This window comes from Schistocerca piceifrons, chromosome 10, assembly GCF_021461385.2.
Source record: "Schistocerca piceifrons isolate TAMUIC-IGC-003096 chromosome 10, iqSchPice1.1, whole genome shotgun sequence".
NCBI classification, from domain to species: domain Eukaryota; kingdom Metazoa; phylum Arthropoda; class Insecta; order Orthoptera; family Acrididae; genus Schistocerca; species Schistocerca piceifrons.
Window position 1 is genome coordinate 126,830,336 of NC_060147.1, and position 13,405 is coordinate 126,843,740.

At 42.4% G+C, this 13,405-nt stretch overlaps 1 protein-coding gene across 1 annotated transcript in view; it reads left to right on the plus strand.

Moving 5' to 3' along the window:
- The window catches only part of LOC124718862 (putative defense protein 3), a 153,754-nt gene extending 140,629 nt beyond the window's left edge, over positions 1-13,125 (plus strand). Inside the window, exon 4 of the mRNA XM_047244495.1 lies at positions 10,047-13,125. Within this exon, the coding sequence (XP_047100451.1) occupies positions 10,047-10,107 (61 nt within the window). The 3' untranslated portion in view covers positions 10,108-13,125. The remainder of the gene's footprint in view (positions 1-10,046) is intronic.
- The last annotated feature ends 280 nt before the right edge of the window (positions 13,126-13,405 follow it).

Here is a 13,405-nt window from a genome sequence, read left to right on the forward strand (position 1 = left end):
AGACAGTGACGAGGCAGGGCGCCATCTTGCATGCATGGAAATAAGACGTTGACCCATTTGTTGATCAGTTTCTGCGACCAGAAGAAACACAAACAGTTGAAGCACATCCAGATAAATTACGTCTGTAACTGACTGTTTCGCGAAAAAGAAAGGCCCTATAACTTGCGTCAAAGTAACCCACACCACACGTTCACTTTTGGCAAAGCATGAACATGTTGGTGCACAACGTTAGGTTGTTTTGAACCGTAAATCCAGCAGTTGTGACGAGTATCACAACTATTTGTGTAGAATGTTGGTCTGTTTGAAAAGAGCATTTGTCTAAGAAAATCCGGATTGCCATCAATTTCATTTAGCATTGAACTGGCGAAGTTTGAACAATCAGAGCGATCACTCGGCATTATCTCTTGTCTCATCTGAATTTTGTGGACATGCAGTCGTAAACATTTGTGCATGACATTGGAGAGTAGTGTCTTAGGTAAGTTCAATTGAAGTCTAACTCGGGCAAGTGATATTCGAGGCTTCTGATACAAGATAGTCGAATTTTTTTAAACTTTGTGAACACTTGTCTTCCGTCAGCCTGGTGAATGTCATTTCACTGCGCTTTTTGGATCGCGAAACTGATTGAACCGTCGACGAATAACTTTGTAATTTTTTTCCCGAAAGCGCCGCTGCACAACAACAACTGATTTAAATTCAGCCTACTAAAGAAAGCAGTGCGCCTTCTGATGCACCGTCAACACATACTAGCGTGTGGGTCAAAGTGGCAGCACGCCAATTCGCACCTCTTATCCACAAGTCAGGGTGAACGTTTGACGCCATATCATACAGTAAAAAAAAACTTACTTATTTTATCCTCAGATGAAGAGTTTTTCAGTAGCGCTTGTTCAAAGTCCCGGAATTCTTTTTGGAGCACCCTGTATAATGGAGACTTAGAATACAATACTGTGCTGCAACCGTACATTCTCAGAAGTTTCTTTCTCGTTTTAAGTCCTGTGTTAGCTACTAATACACTACTGGCCATTACAATTGCTACACCACGAAGATAACGTGCTACAGACGCGACATTCACAGTAGGTTGGCGCCGGTGGCGACACCTACAACGTGCTGAGATGAGGACAGTTTCCAACCGATTTCTCATACACAAACAGCAGTTGACCGTCGCTTCCTGGTGAAACGTTGTTGTGATGCCTCGTGTATCGAGGAGAAATGCATACCATCACGTTTCCGACTTTGATAAAGTCGGATTGTAGCCTATCTCGATTGCGGTTTATCGTATCGCAACATTGCTGGTCGCGTTGCTCGAGATCCAACGACTGTTAGCAGAATATGGAATCGGTGAGTTCAGGAGGGTAATACGGAACGCCGTGCTGGATCCCAACGGCCTCATATCACTAGCAGTCGAGATGACAGGCATCTTATCCGCATGGCTGTAACGGATCGTGCAGCCACGTCTCGATCCCTGAGTCAACAGATGGGGACGTTTGCAAGACAGCAACCATCTGCACGAACAGTTCGACGACGTTTGCAGCAGCATGGACTAACAGCTCGGAGACCACGGCTGCAGTTACCCTTGACGCTGCGTCCCAGGCAGGAGCGCCTGTGATGGTGTACTCGACGACGACCCTGGGTGCACGAATGGCAAAACGTCATTTTTTCGGATGAATCCAGGTTCTGTTTACAACATCATGATGGTCGCATTCGTGTTTGGCGACATTGCAGTGAACGCACCTTGGAAGGGTGTATTCATCATCGCCATACTGGCGTATCACCCGGCGTAATGGTATGGGGTGCCATTGGTTACACGTCTCGGTCACCTCTTGGTCTCATGACGGCACTCTGAGCAGTGGACGTTACATACCAGATGTGTTACGACCCGTGGCTCCACCCTTCATTAGATCCCTGCGAAACTCTCCATTTCAGCAGGATAATGCACGACCGCATGTTGCAGGTCCTGTACGGGCCTTTCTGGATACAGAAAATGTTCGACTGCTGCCCTGGCCAGCACATTCTCCAGATCTCTCACCAACTGAAAACGTCTGGTCAATGGTGGCCGAGCAACTGGCTCGTCACAATACGCCAGTCACTACTCTTGATAAACTGTGGTATCGTGTTGAAGCTGCATGGGCAGCTGTACCTGTACACGACATCCAAGCTCTGTTTGACTCAATGCCCAGGCGTATCAAGGCCGTTATTACGGCCAGAGATGGTTGTTCTGTGTACTGATTTCTCAGGATCGACGCACCCAAATTGCGCGAAAATGTAATCATATGTCAGTTCTAGTATAATATATTTGTCCAATGAATACCCGTTTATCATCTGCATTTCTTCTTGGTGTAGCAATTTTAATGGCCAGTAGTGTATATTGATTCTGGTCTTGTTTCTTCTAAGTCGAACCTGTGTGCTCAACCTGTGTGCTCATCAGCTTATTCATTGCACTCCTCGTCACTTTCACTGACGAGAGCAATGTTATCAGCCGATATTGTTTGTCGTTGCGTGTTTGACGCATTTATTCAACAATAGGGAGGAAAGACTGCACACTTATCTTACAGCCACTTTAATCCGAGCACTTTGTTCATGATCTACTGTCGTTATTCGTCCCTCTTCTTTCGTGCACCTGTAGCTATAACTTACAACTATTTACCAGAGAATCACGAACATCTTCCACCTTTACTTTTTACATTGTTTTATCTCATTTTTTTAATATTTGACAAATCCAATTATCGTGTCTTGATTTTATTTAAGTGCTGCTTCCATTACGAAGCACAACGTCAAAGCTCCTAAACAAAAATTGCTTGCCGTCTAACACATCTCAACTTCATTAATCAATTAATTAAGTAATTAATTATCAATAATAACAAGTTGCCTCAGTATTTGCTAACATTAATTAATGTGTAACTTTTTAGCTGTTGTTATTTTTCTTATCTGTGTGACTGTCTAGCGTAACTTTTTAGTTTCTCTATCTAGTGATGCCAGTTTTAAAGTTTTTAAAAATTTTCTTAATATTTGTGGCAGTGCAGCCTACTGTAACTTCCATGCTTTAACTTTTATGTCTAACTATGCATGTCGTATAACAGTACGCTTATTATTAACTTTATGTACCCATTAATTGTTCTGTGTATGAAGCTTCTCTTTTTAAAATGGGTACCTTTACGATTACGTACATTATATGCAATTACAATCCTTATGAACACCACGCATCTGACCTACTACATGCGAATACCATGTTACTGTATTAACTTTATACGTGGATCTCTAATACAAAACGCTTTCACTACCACCGAACTAAATAATATATCATTGTACGTCAAAGCGGAATGATATTTTCACTCTCCAATTGACTGTGCACTGGTATGAAACTTCCTGGCAGATTAAAACTGTGTGCCAGCTGAGACTGGAACTCGGGACTTCTGCCTTTCGCAGGCAAGTGTTCAACCGGTTGAGCTACCCAAACACGAATCACGAGCCTTCCTCACAGCTTTACTTCCACCATTACCGCACCACCTACCTTAACTTCGCAGAAGCTCTCCTGCTACATCCTTTCTTCCAGGAGTGCTAGTCCTGCAAGTATCGCAGAGGTAATGGCGGAAGTAAAGCTGTGATGAGGCGCCGTGAGTCGTGCTGGGGCAGCTCAGATGCCGGCACGGTAGCTCAGCGTGTTCGGTCAGAGGATTAGCTGCCCTCTGTAATAAAAAAACTGAGTTAATGGATCAATTATTAACTTGAACAAGTGTAAGAAGGCGTCCGCCCCGAGTAAATACAACGATCAGTTACGAACAAAAAGAGATAAACAAACAGTTAGTAGTGTACCTGCACGCGAAAGGCGACGGTCTCGTGTTCGAGTCTCGGCCTGGGACACAGTTTTAATCCGCCAGGAAGTTTTCGGTCAAACCAGAATATAATCTGAATAGACAATCACTGTTCCCTAAATAAAGATAAGATATTTGATTCTGACTGTAATAATCAGTTTGACTTACCTGTGCGACAGTGGATAAACAGGCAGTTGCAATGCCATATCATTTCGTTGGAATGCGACGAAAGAATTCACATTAGTCTTGTTGTTGTTGTTGTTGTTGTTGTGGCCTTCATTCCAGAGACTGGTTTGATGCAGCTCTCCATGCTACTCTATCCTGTGAAAGCTTCTTCATCTCCCACTACCTACTGCAGCCTACATCCTTCTTAATCAGCTTAGTGTATTCATCTCTTGGTCTCCCTCTACGATTTTTACCCTCCACGCTGCCCTCCAATACTAAATTGGTGATCCTTTGATGTCTCAGAACATGTCCTACCAACCGATCCCTTCTTCTAGTCAAGTTGTCCATAAACTCCTCTTCTCCCCAATCCTATTCAATACCTCCTCATTAGTTATGTGATCTACCCATCTAATCTTCAGCATTCTTCTGTAGCACCACATTTCGAAAGCTTCTATTCTCTTCTTGTCCAAACTATTTATCGTCCGTGTTCCATTTCCATACATGGTTACACTCCAAACAATAGTTTCAGAAACGAGTTCCCGACATTTAAATCTATACTCGATGTTAACAAATTTCTCTTCTTCAGAAACGCTTTCCTTGCCTTTGCCAGTCTACATTTTACATCCTCTGTACTTCGACCATCATGAGTTATTTTGCTCCCCAAATAGCAAAACTCCTTTACAACTTTAAGAGTCTCATTTCCTAATCTAATTCCCTCAGCATCACCCGACGTAATTCGACTATATTCCATTATCTTTGTTTTGCTTTTGTTGATGTTCATCTTATATCTTCCTTTCAAGACACTGTCCATTCCGTTCAACTGCTCTTCCAGGTCCTTTGCTGTCTCTGACAGAATTACAATGTCATCGGCGAACCTCAAAGTTTTTATTTCTTCTCCATGGATTTTAATTCCTACTTCGAATTTTTCTTTTGTTTCCTTTACTGCTTGCTCAATATTCAGATCGAATAACGTCGGGGACAGGCTACAACCCTGTCTCACTCCCTTCCCTACCACTGCCTCCCTTTCAAGTCCCTCGACTCTTATAACTGCCATCTGGTTTCTGTACAAATTGTAAATAGCCCTTCGCTCCCTGTATTTTACCCCTGCCACCTTCAGAATTTGAAAGAGTATTCCAGTCAATATTGTCAAAAGCTTTCTCTAAGTCTACAAATGCTAGAAACGTAGGTTTGCCTTTCCTTAATCTTTCTTCTAAGGTAAGTCGTAGGGTCAGTATTGCCTCACGTGTTCCAACGTTTCTACGGAATTCAAACTGATCTTCCCCCAGGTCGGCTTCAATCAGTTTTTCCATTCGTCTGTAAAGAATTCCCGTTAGTATTTTGCAGCTGTGACTTATTAAACTGATAGTTCGATAATTTTCACAACTGTCAACACTTGCTTTCTTTGGGATTGGAATTATTATATTCTTCTTGAAGTCTGGGGTTGTTTCGCCTGTCTCATACATCTTGCTCATCAGATGGTAGAGTTTTGTCAGGACTGGTTCTCCCAAGGCTGTCAGTAGTTCTAATGGATTGTTGTCTACTCCTGGGGCCTTGTTTCGACTTAGGTCTTTCAGTGCTCTGTCAAACTCTTCACGCAATATCATATTTCCCATTTCATCTTCATTTACATCCTCTTCCATTTCCATAACATTGTCGTCAAGTACATCGCCCTTGTATAGACCCTTTATATACTCCTTCCACCTTTCCGATTTGCCTTCTTTGCTTAGAACTGGGTTTCCATCTGAGCTCTTGATATTCATACAGATGGGTCTCTTTTCTCCAAAGGTCTCTTTAATTTTCCTGTAGGCAGTATCTGTCTTATCCCTAGTGAGACAAGCCTCTACATGCTTACATTTGTCCTCTAGCCATCCCTGCTTGTCACTGGTCTTGTCATCACTTAAATTGAAATAGCACAGGACAGTGGAGGTGAGCTAAACGGCAGCAGATCAATAATTTACTGTCGGATCTTGTGAGCAGCAGTGCGAGTCCTGACACCTTTACTTTAGAGAAACTTTTGAATGGTCCAGCGGGATGTGGAGACTCAATAAAGGATAGCTTCCTCACTTTTCTTGTTTAGTTCTATATTAACCACCGAAATTCAAAAAAATGTATGTCTGCATTACTGATCAATGCAATTAATTCTTTGGACAAAAACTTGTCATATTCATGAAAGTAACGTTTCACCCAAAAGTTACATTCAGTACAGTAAAAGAAAGAGGGGTATGTTAGTTTCCTACATAGAACCAGCTGGAAAATTCTCCTATCGGGATATGCTTCTGAGTAAAAGACTCTTAGAGAAAAGTGGAGAACCAGCTACCTCAGTCCACAATCGGGCTTCGACTCCAAAACATTCGACACACAACATTCTAAAATCTTTTCACCTTGTCTCTCTTTGTAGTGCAACCTTCATACTGGGCATATCCCTCTCTCTGTCACTGTCTCTCCCACTGTCTCCTTTTTCTTCCGCAGGCACTTTCTCCAGTCTGTCTTTTCCACTCCCTTCACTCTTCCTTACTACTGCCTCCTTCTCTGCGATATTCGCTGTCTCCCTGTCCCACTCCCATTGTCTTTTTCCCGTTCTTTTTCTCTCCAACTGTTGCTGTCTGTTTCTTTCATGCTTACATTCTGCTCTCTTGGTTTTGGTCGGCGCTTTGACCTCCAGACCTGGGTCATTTAACACGTGGGTGTAGGGAAGGTGGGCAAGATATTTTTTGTTAGAATTCGACAGGCTGGGAGAGTCGAAACCGCACAAAACCTACGCATCCCTCCACCCATCTCTTTTTTCATTTTCACTGCCTCACTCTGTCTTTTGCTCCTGCTGCTACTGACTTCATCCATCCCTCTTTCTCTTTCACTGCCACTGCTATCTCTCACTGACCACCACTGGCTCCCCTCTCTGTTGCTCCCACTGTTACTACCTTCATTCACCTCTCTTTCTCTTTCACTGACACTTTCTGTCTCCCATCACCACCATCTCCTCCCTCTTACACCGTCATAGGCTCTCTGCTACTCTCTTTCAGAACAAAAAAGCGTGAATATGTCCACGTGCCAAAATTTGGTGTCTGACTATGTGCATGGTGAGAGAGACGGAATGAGGATTAAGACGGCTGGATCCCGTGTTTTATGCCACAGTCTTTTAAGAAGGAATGTATTTCTCATTTTTGTGCTCCAGCAGGAATATTTTCTACATGCTTCCCCACTTTTCTGTCAGAACTGGGTGTGCTGCTTATATAAAACGAGTGCAGTAGTTCAGTAAAGTTTTGACAGTTTGTTGATATATTTTGACACAACAAAGAAGTACCTATGCATATTATATCATTAAGACGAAATTGTCTGCCGCCCAAAGTAAGATCACTTTACGCTATTTTACATAAAAATACGCAACATTTTCAAGTCAAACCTACAGTATCCCAAAGAATGCTGTGCTTGATTTTCAAATGCAAAGAATTTCGTATGACAAAATAATTGTTTGTAGGATGCTTACACCAACTACTGGCACCATCAAATAATTTCCAGGTCAAGACAGCCTGTGTAGGCGTGAAGTGTCCACTAAACAGTGCGCAAAATTTTATTGGTGAAAAAATGCTGACTTAAAAAACATAGTTTCGTGACCTCATAACCTTTACGATGACTCCAGAACCCTTAACATGTGTTCGCTACGTCAGTTAAAACTACATTTATTCATCAGACAAGACCCTACCCGCATATTTTACTTGCGTAATTACGATAACTTGGAATCTCTGGCTCTCGGTAACGGATAATGATATCGAAAAAAAATTTAAGGTCCTCTGAAAACATCGTCTTACGAACATGTTGTACAATTTCGACGAACTGCCGTGAATAAAAATTACAGAAGTAGCCATCCAGACAAATGGTACTTTTCGTACTCAAAAATCATAGATTTTTGGGATTTTTTCAGGAGCCGCCCGTGAACAAATGATCCTTTTATATCGCGTGTAAAGCCCGACTTATATCGTACCAAATGCAAGGGAGCCAACCGATTTGCTCAATTTGCCTGGCCTGGAACAAGTGTGTAATGTTTAAATTCTGACCCTATACGGCGGGAAAGCTGCAGTATGCCTGTTCTTGCGATAGGTATACAAATGGTCACTAGGTCAAGGGCTACCCAAAACACTTGACCATTTATCTCTGTGACCAATAGAAACCGAGATATGACACCTTGAAAGATTTCATTCTTCCTCTCGGATTTTAGGAACATATTGGTGTTCTGTCTTTCATGGACCGACAACCAAGTACTTGAATCAATAATGACTTCAACATCCAAAATTGCCTAAATGTTAAATTCTATTTTCTGCAACGTTAGCGCACGTAAAAGCACAGTCTAATTGATACGTGTTACAAACCGGACACAATAGGAAGGACCAGGCCCCTTTGCTTTTTTCTTTTACCACTCGTTTATTACATCAGAGAAATACACATTTTAAGACAAAATTTAACGACATGAAATATTGCTCCCAGTAAAGGTTAACATAAGCAGTGACAAATTTTAAGGAGGCAATGTAAGGTTTACATCAATTTAGCTCGAACACTTAGCTAGTGATTGAATCACGACACAGACACTTTAACAATTTCGGCAACAATACATAGCGTGAATTTGTGCTCACAGTAACCAACTAATCAACAGCCTTGCCATTGAATAAGTAGTAGGCCATTTGGAACGAATTAGCAACACCCAGCAACTACGGGAGTTAATACCAACTGTCCTTAAATGTCTTGCTCTCCATTACATAAACTTAAAGTAATTAAATGAATAACAAATCAAACACACTACGCTCCACTCAGACTCTTCAGTGGAAGACAAGCCAAAATGAAGATTCCATTAACTGACTAGCACTGAAGTCACACTAAAGCTCATCTCTGTGTTCCCAGACACACACGGGGCAATCTTATACAAGACAAGATTTTGAAGGGAGCACATCAGTAAAACCGGTAGTGGAGCTAACTCGTGGCACTGAAAATTAAGATACTAGACCGGGGCACACTGTGGTATACAATGAGGTTGCCTTAGTGGTATACTGCGCTCCAAAATATTAATTAAAATGGCCAATTCAAAATTAAGTACACATAAACCAGCATTAATTAACGAGGAGTGACACCAGGTCGCTCGAAGGGATGACAACACTTAATTGAAAAGACGAATGCCGGAGGCGGCAGTAACATCAAACACCTTCTCCGAGTTTTAACCGGGAGTCACTTCCCGCTATACAAGTAAACATTTAACGAAGCACAAGGAAGGAACCCCAAAGAGAAAATTCAAATAAAACCCCCAAAAGATTATAAAGGACAGGGAACCCGAACTATTTGAATTTAAAAGAACTAGCGCTCCCCAAAGGCAGTGTAGACACTAAGGCCACACTTAAGAGGCTACCAAAATTGGTTACAAAAAGACTTATACATTTGCTTAACTTCTGCTGGACGTCCGGTATGGCTCGTGTAGGATACACCAGACAGCATCCCAAGCTAGGCGGTCGCAAGGCACGGCGAGCAAAATCAGGAGAGCAGACAGGCAGGCAGCCAACACATATCCTCCATGCTGAACCGGCAGACCGCGTATAACCAACTCCACATATACGTCGTTGCTTCCCACCTCATACCTCGCGGCGTCTCAGCAGGTAGCCCGAGCAAGCGTCAACTGCCACTCGCCCCGCGAATGCGGAAAACAAGTAGGCAAGCAAAGATAAGAAACATCGAAGGATCGATAGTGGACATCCAAGAGACTGGCGCGCCAGTAACGAGCGCCACGGCTCACTAATATTGCCTTCTTTCATATATTCCAAGTTGCTGCAACAGCATTCCTAAATCAGGCCTCCACACTTGCACACACCTGTTCTGATCAACGACCGACACAAAAGCGGTTGCCCGCGCCGACTGCCTCCTTGACAAGAACATAAACTTTGGAATCCAGAGAGTCTCCTTTGCAAATGGATTCTCGAAAAGTGTTGACTGTGGCAAACAAAGCTGCCACTTCTCATAAGTTACCACTCTGTCAACTGCACTCGCTGATTTCGTGTCTCTGGTAATGGCTGAGGACATTTTGTGCTTTTTTTGTTGCAGGGGCTCGGTGGTGCAGGACTACGCGACCTTCTGGGTCGACATCGTCTCCAGGGTAGCGTGAGCGACGGTCGAGTCCCGCCACGTCATCGCCTACGTCAGAGCTGCCGTCCCGCCAATCACAAGCCAAAGCCGCCCGCCGCCTGTCCAATCACAGTCGACTACGTTTCTACCACTGTCTCACTGCAGAGACTAACACACACACACACACACACACACACACACACTTTATGGAAGTTACTATGGAGCGACAATTGGCGTCTGTAGCTTATTGATAGTGAGCGTAAATACTTGACTGCATCAGTGCAAAATACAGCCAATGCGTAACCAGAAATCTCTTCAACTAATTGCTCCCTTTTGGAAGAACAGGCTCAGAAATATGTCAGTGCTGTCTAAGCCCATAGATTTTACAGCCACAGATTCTCTTGAATGTTTCTCTAAACCTGAATACATCATTTCTTAAACCCAACAAGGATATTGGAAATTGCGAGGTGTGTGAGAAAAGTAACGAAACTGAGTTTTTATCTACCAACGCTTTCATTCTTTTCAAACAACAGGGTCCTTTAACACATCCTTCACATTGTTTTGAATGTTCTCCAGAGACCCAAAATGACGTCCTTGTAAGACTTTTTCAATTTCGGGAAGATAGGAGACAAGGTACTGGCAGAAGTAAAATCTATGAGGTCGGGGCTTCAGGCGTACTTAGATAGCTCAGACGGTAAAGCACCTGCCTGCGAAAGGCAAAGGTCCCGAGTTCGTGTCTCGGTCTGGCACACAGCTTCAATCTGCCAGGAAGTTAATTTTCATATCAGCGCACACTCCGCTGCACAGTGAAAATCTCATTTTGAAAAGAAAAAAAAGTCATAAGAACTCAGATCAGGTAAACAGGGTGGCTGCAGAACAATAGAAATAATTCCGTGACGGAAGTGGCCGTGTGACATCGGGTGTTGTCATGTTGAAGCATCCCTTGTTTGCAGTCTTCAGTCTCACCCAATTCACCCTTTACCTGAGCTTTTCAAGGGCATCTTTACAAAACCGTTGCTTGACATTTTGTCCTGGAGGAATAAATTCTTTAAGCAAGATACCACTACTCTCAAAAAAGACAAATCTTCATTGTTTTGATCTTTGACTTCCTCATTCAAGCTTTTTTCGGCAGAGGAGATGTCTCGTTGTGCCACTCCTCACATCGCCGCTTTGTCTCACGATCGCACCCAAAAGTCCAGGGTTCATCACCTGTGATCACCCGACCGTACCATACGTGGTCGTTGTCAGTCCTCTCAAGAAGATCAAGGCACTCATTTCTCTGATTGTCATTGTGTTCAGTTGTGAGGTTTTTCGGCACCATTTTGGCACAAAACTTTCGCATGTGCATAACGTCAGTCAAAATTTGATGTGTGGTACAGTGTTTAACAGGTCAACCATAATCCTGATTGTTAAATGTCGGTCTGATCTCACAGCAGCACGCAAACGTTCAACGTTTTCGTCAATTTCTGACGCTGAAGGTCTCCTCGAGCGAGGTTCATCTTCAATGTTTCCTCGCGCCCTCCAAAAATCATCTGTCCAAGCGAAAAACTTGTGCTGTTGACAGCAAACGTTCCCCACATGCCTGTTTTAACATTTCCATGGCCACTCTCTCGTATTCTCCAGCTTTAAGGCAAGATTGATTGCATAACGTTGCTCTAAATTCCGCTGTTCCATTCCCGTAACACGCGACAAAAACCCAACTTCACTGGTGTTGCTCTCAAAAATCACGTGATGGCTGCACGGAGCTGAAACTCGAACTGAGCATCCAGTTCCTGGGTATCGGCACCACTGCTTGAAACCACGTCTGACTCTCTAAGCCAAAGTCGTCCAAAATACTTTATAGCTTCCGGTCTACAAAACAACTGCCATTTTCAAAAACGTGTGAACTGTTTGCATATTCTTTTAGCTTTTCCTTCCGATGAAAACACTGACAGCCATCTTTACTGGCACCAGCCTATGACATTGATATACGAAGCCTTTAATTACGCAAAGTCTCATGTTTCTTGGCTGGTCCGATTTTTAAAAATATGTTGGACAACTTCACTACATTTATCGCGAAGAATACACCAAATGCGTTATATTACTTACGTTTTGTGCTTGCAACCAAGCACAACCAAATAAAATCGTTTTCCGAATTAGTGAAGTAATTCAGTAAACTTGTAATAGAAAAATATCGCCGGATCCGGAATAGTAACAAAATGTCCGAAATGAGAACTGGATTACAATGAAAGTCATTTTAATACTAAGAAATCAAAACTAAGGAAATATTATGTCTCACATTACAGAAACGCTATGCATAAAATCTTCTGTAGCAAAAGGATTTATTTCACTACAGAAACCAAGCCACGTTAAGACAATGCCACGTTACTGTTCAGAAAGATTCATCACGTAAACGAAGTACAGCAAGGTTATCGCAATTTAAAAAAATATATAGTCATTGTAACTACTGGTTGTTTATCAGATATTTTAATTTCTTCTGCAGACAAAAAAATGTTCAAATGTGTGTGAAATCTTATGGGACTTAACTGCTAAGGTCATCAGTCCCTAAGCTTACACACTACTCAACCTAAATTATCCTAATGACAAACACACACACTCATGCTCGAGGGAGGACTCGAACCTCCGCCGGGGCAAGCCGCACAGTTCATGACTGCAGCGCCCTAGACCGCTCGGCTAACCGCGCGCTGCTTCTGCAGACAAAGTACCTCATTACGCTACGTACAGTTCATGAATTTCTTCAGCTGTTTGTCTCCCATTCTTCTGATAAAGGCATTCCTGCTTGATCAATTTAGGATCTCAGTTGAGAAATGCATATATACGACTGTCCGTTCACTTCATCTGTATAAATAATTCATTTTCCTGGAATATCAGTCTCCAATAATTTTCATGTTCTCTTTATTATCGCAGCGAGATACTGCATTCAGTTTGATGTTTTTACTTTCTTATTAATGATGTCACTAGTTCCGCTTGTTTTAATTTTTGTTCAGGACACTTTAAGTCTACTTCTATAGTGTTAGGCAATGCTTTCAACTAATCATGGTTTTTTTTTTTTTTTTTTTTTTTTGCCGTAGGCTCATTGTCTTCCTCCAGATTTATCCTGTACAGAGTTCAAAAGAGATAGTATACGACTAAGTCCATCACCTTGTCTGACCCTAGCTTATGGCATAAAAAAGTTCTGAAATTTCATTCACAGACATCATAATTGGTTTTGCACGCATTTACTCCACTGGAGCACTTCTCATGTTACTGATTCAAAGTCAACAAATTATTGGCCTCTAAAAGGCGGTCACCAGCCCAAAAAATTGGCGCATTGACTGTTGAATTGCAAAAACGTTTGC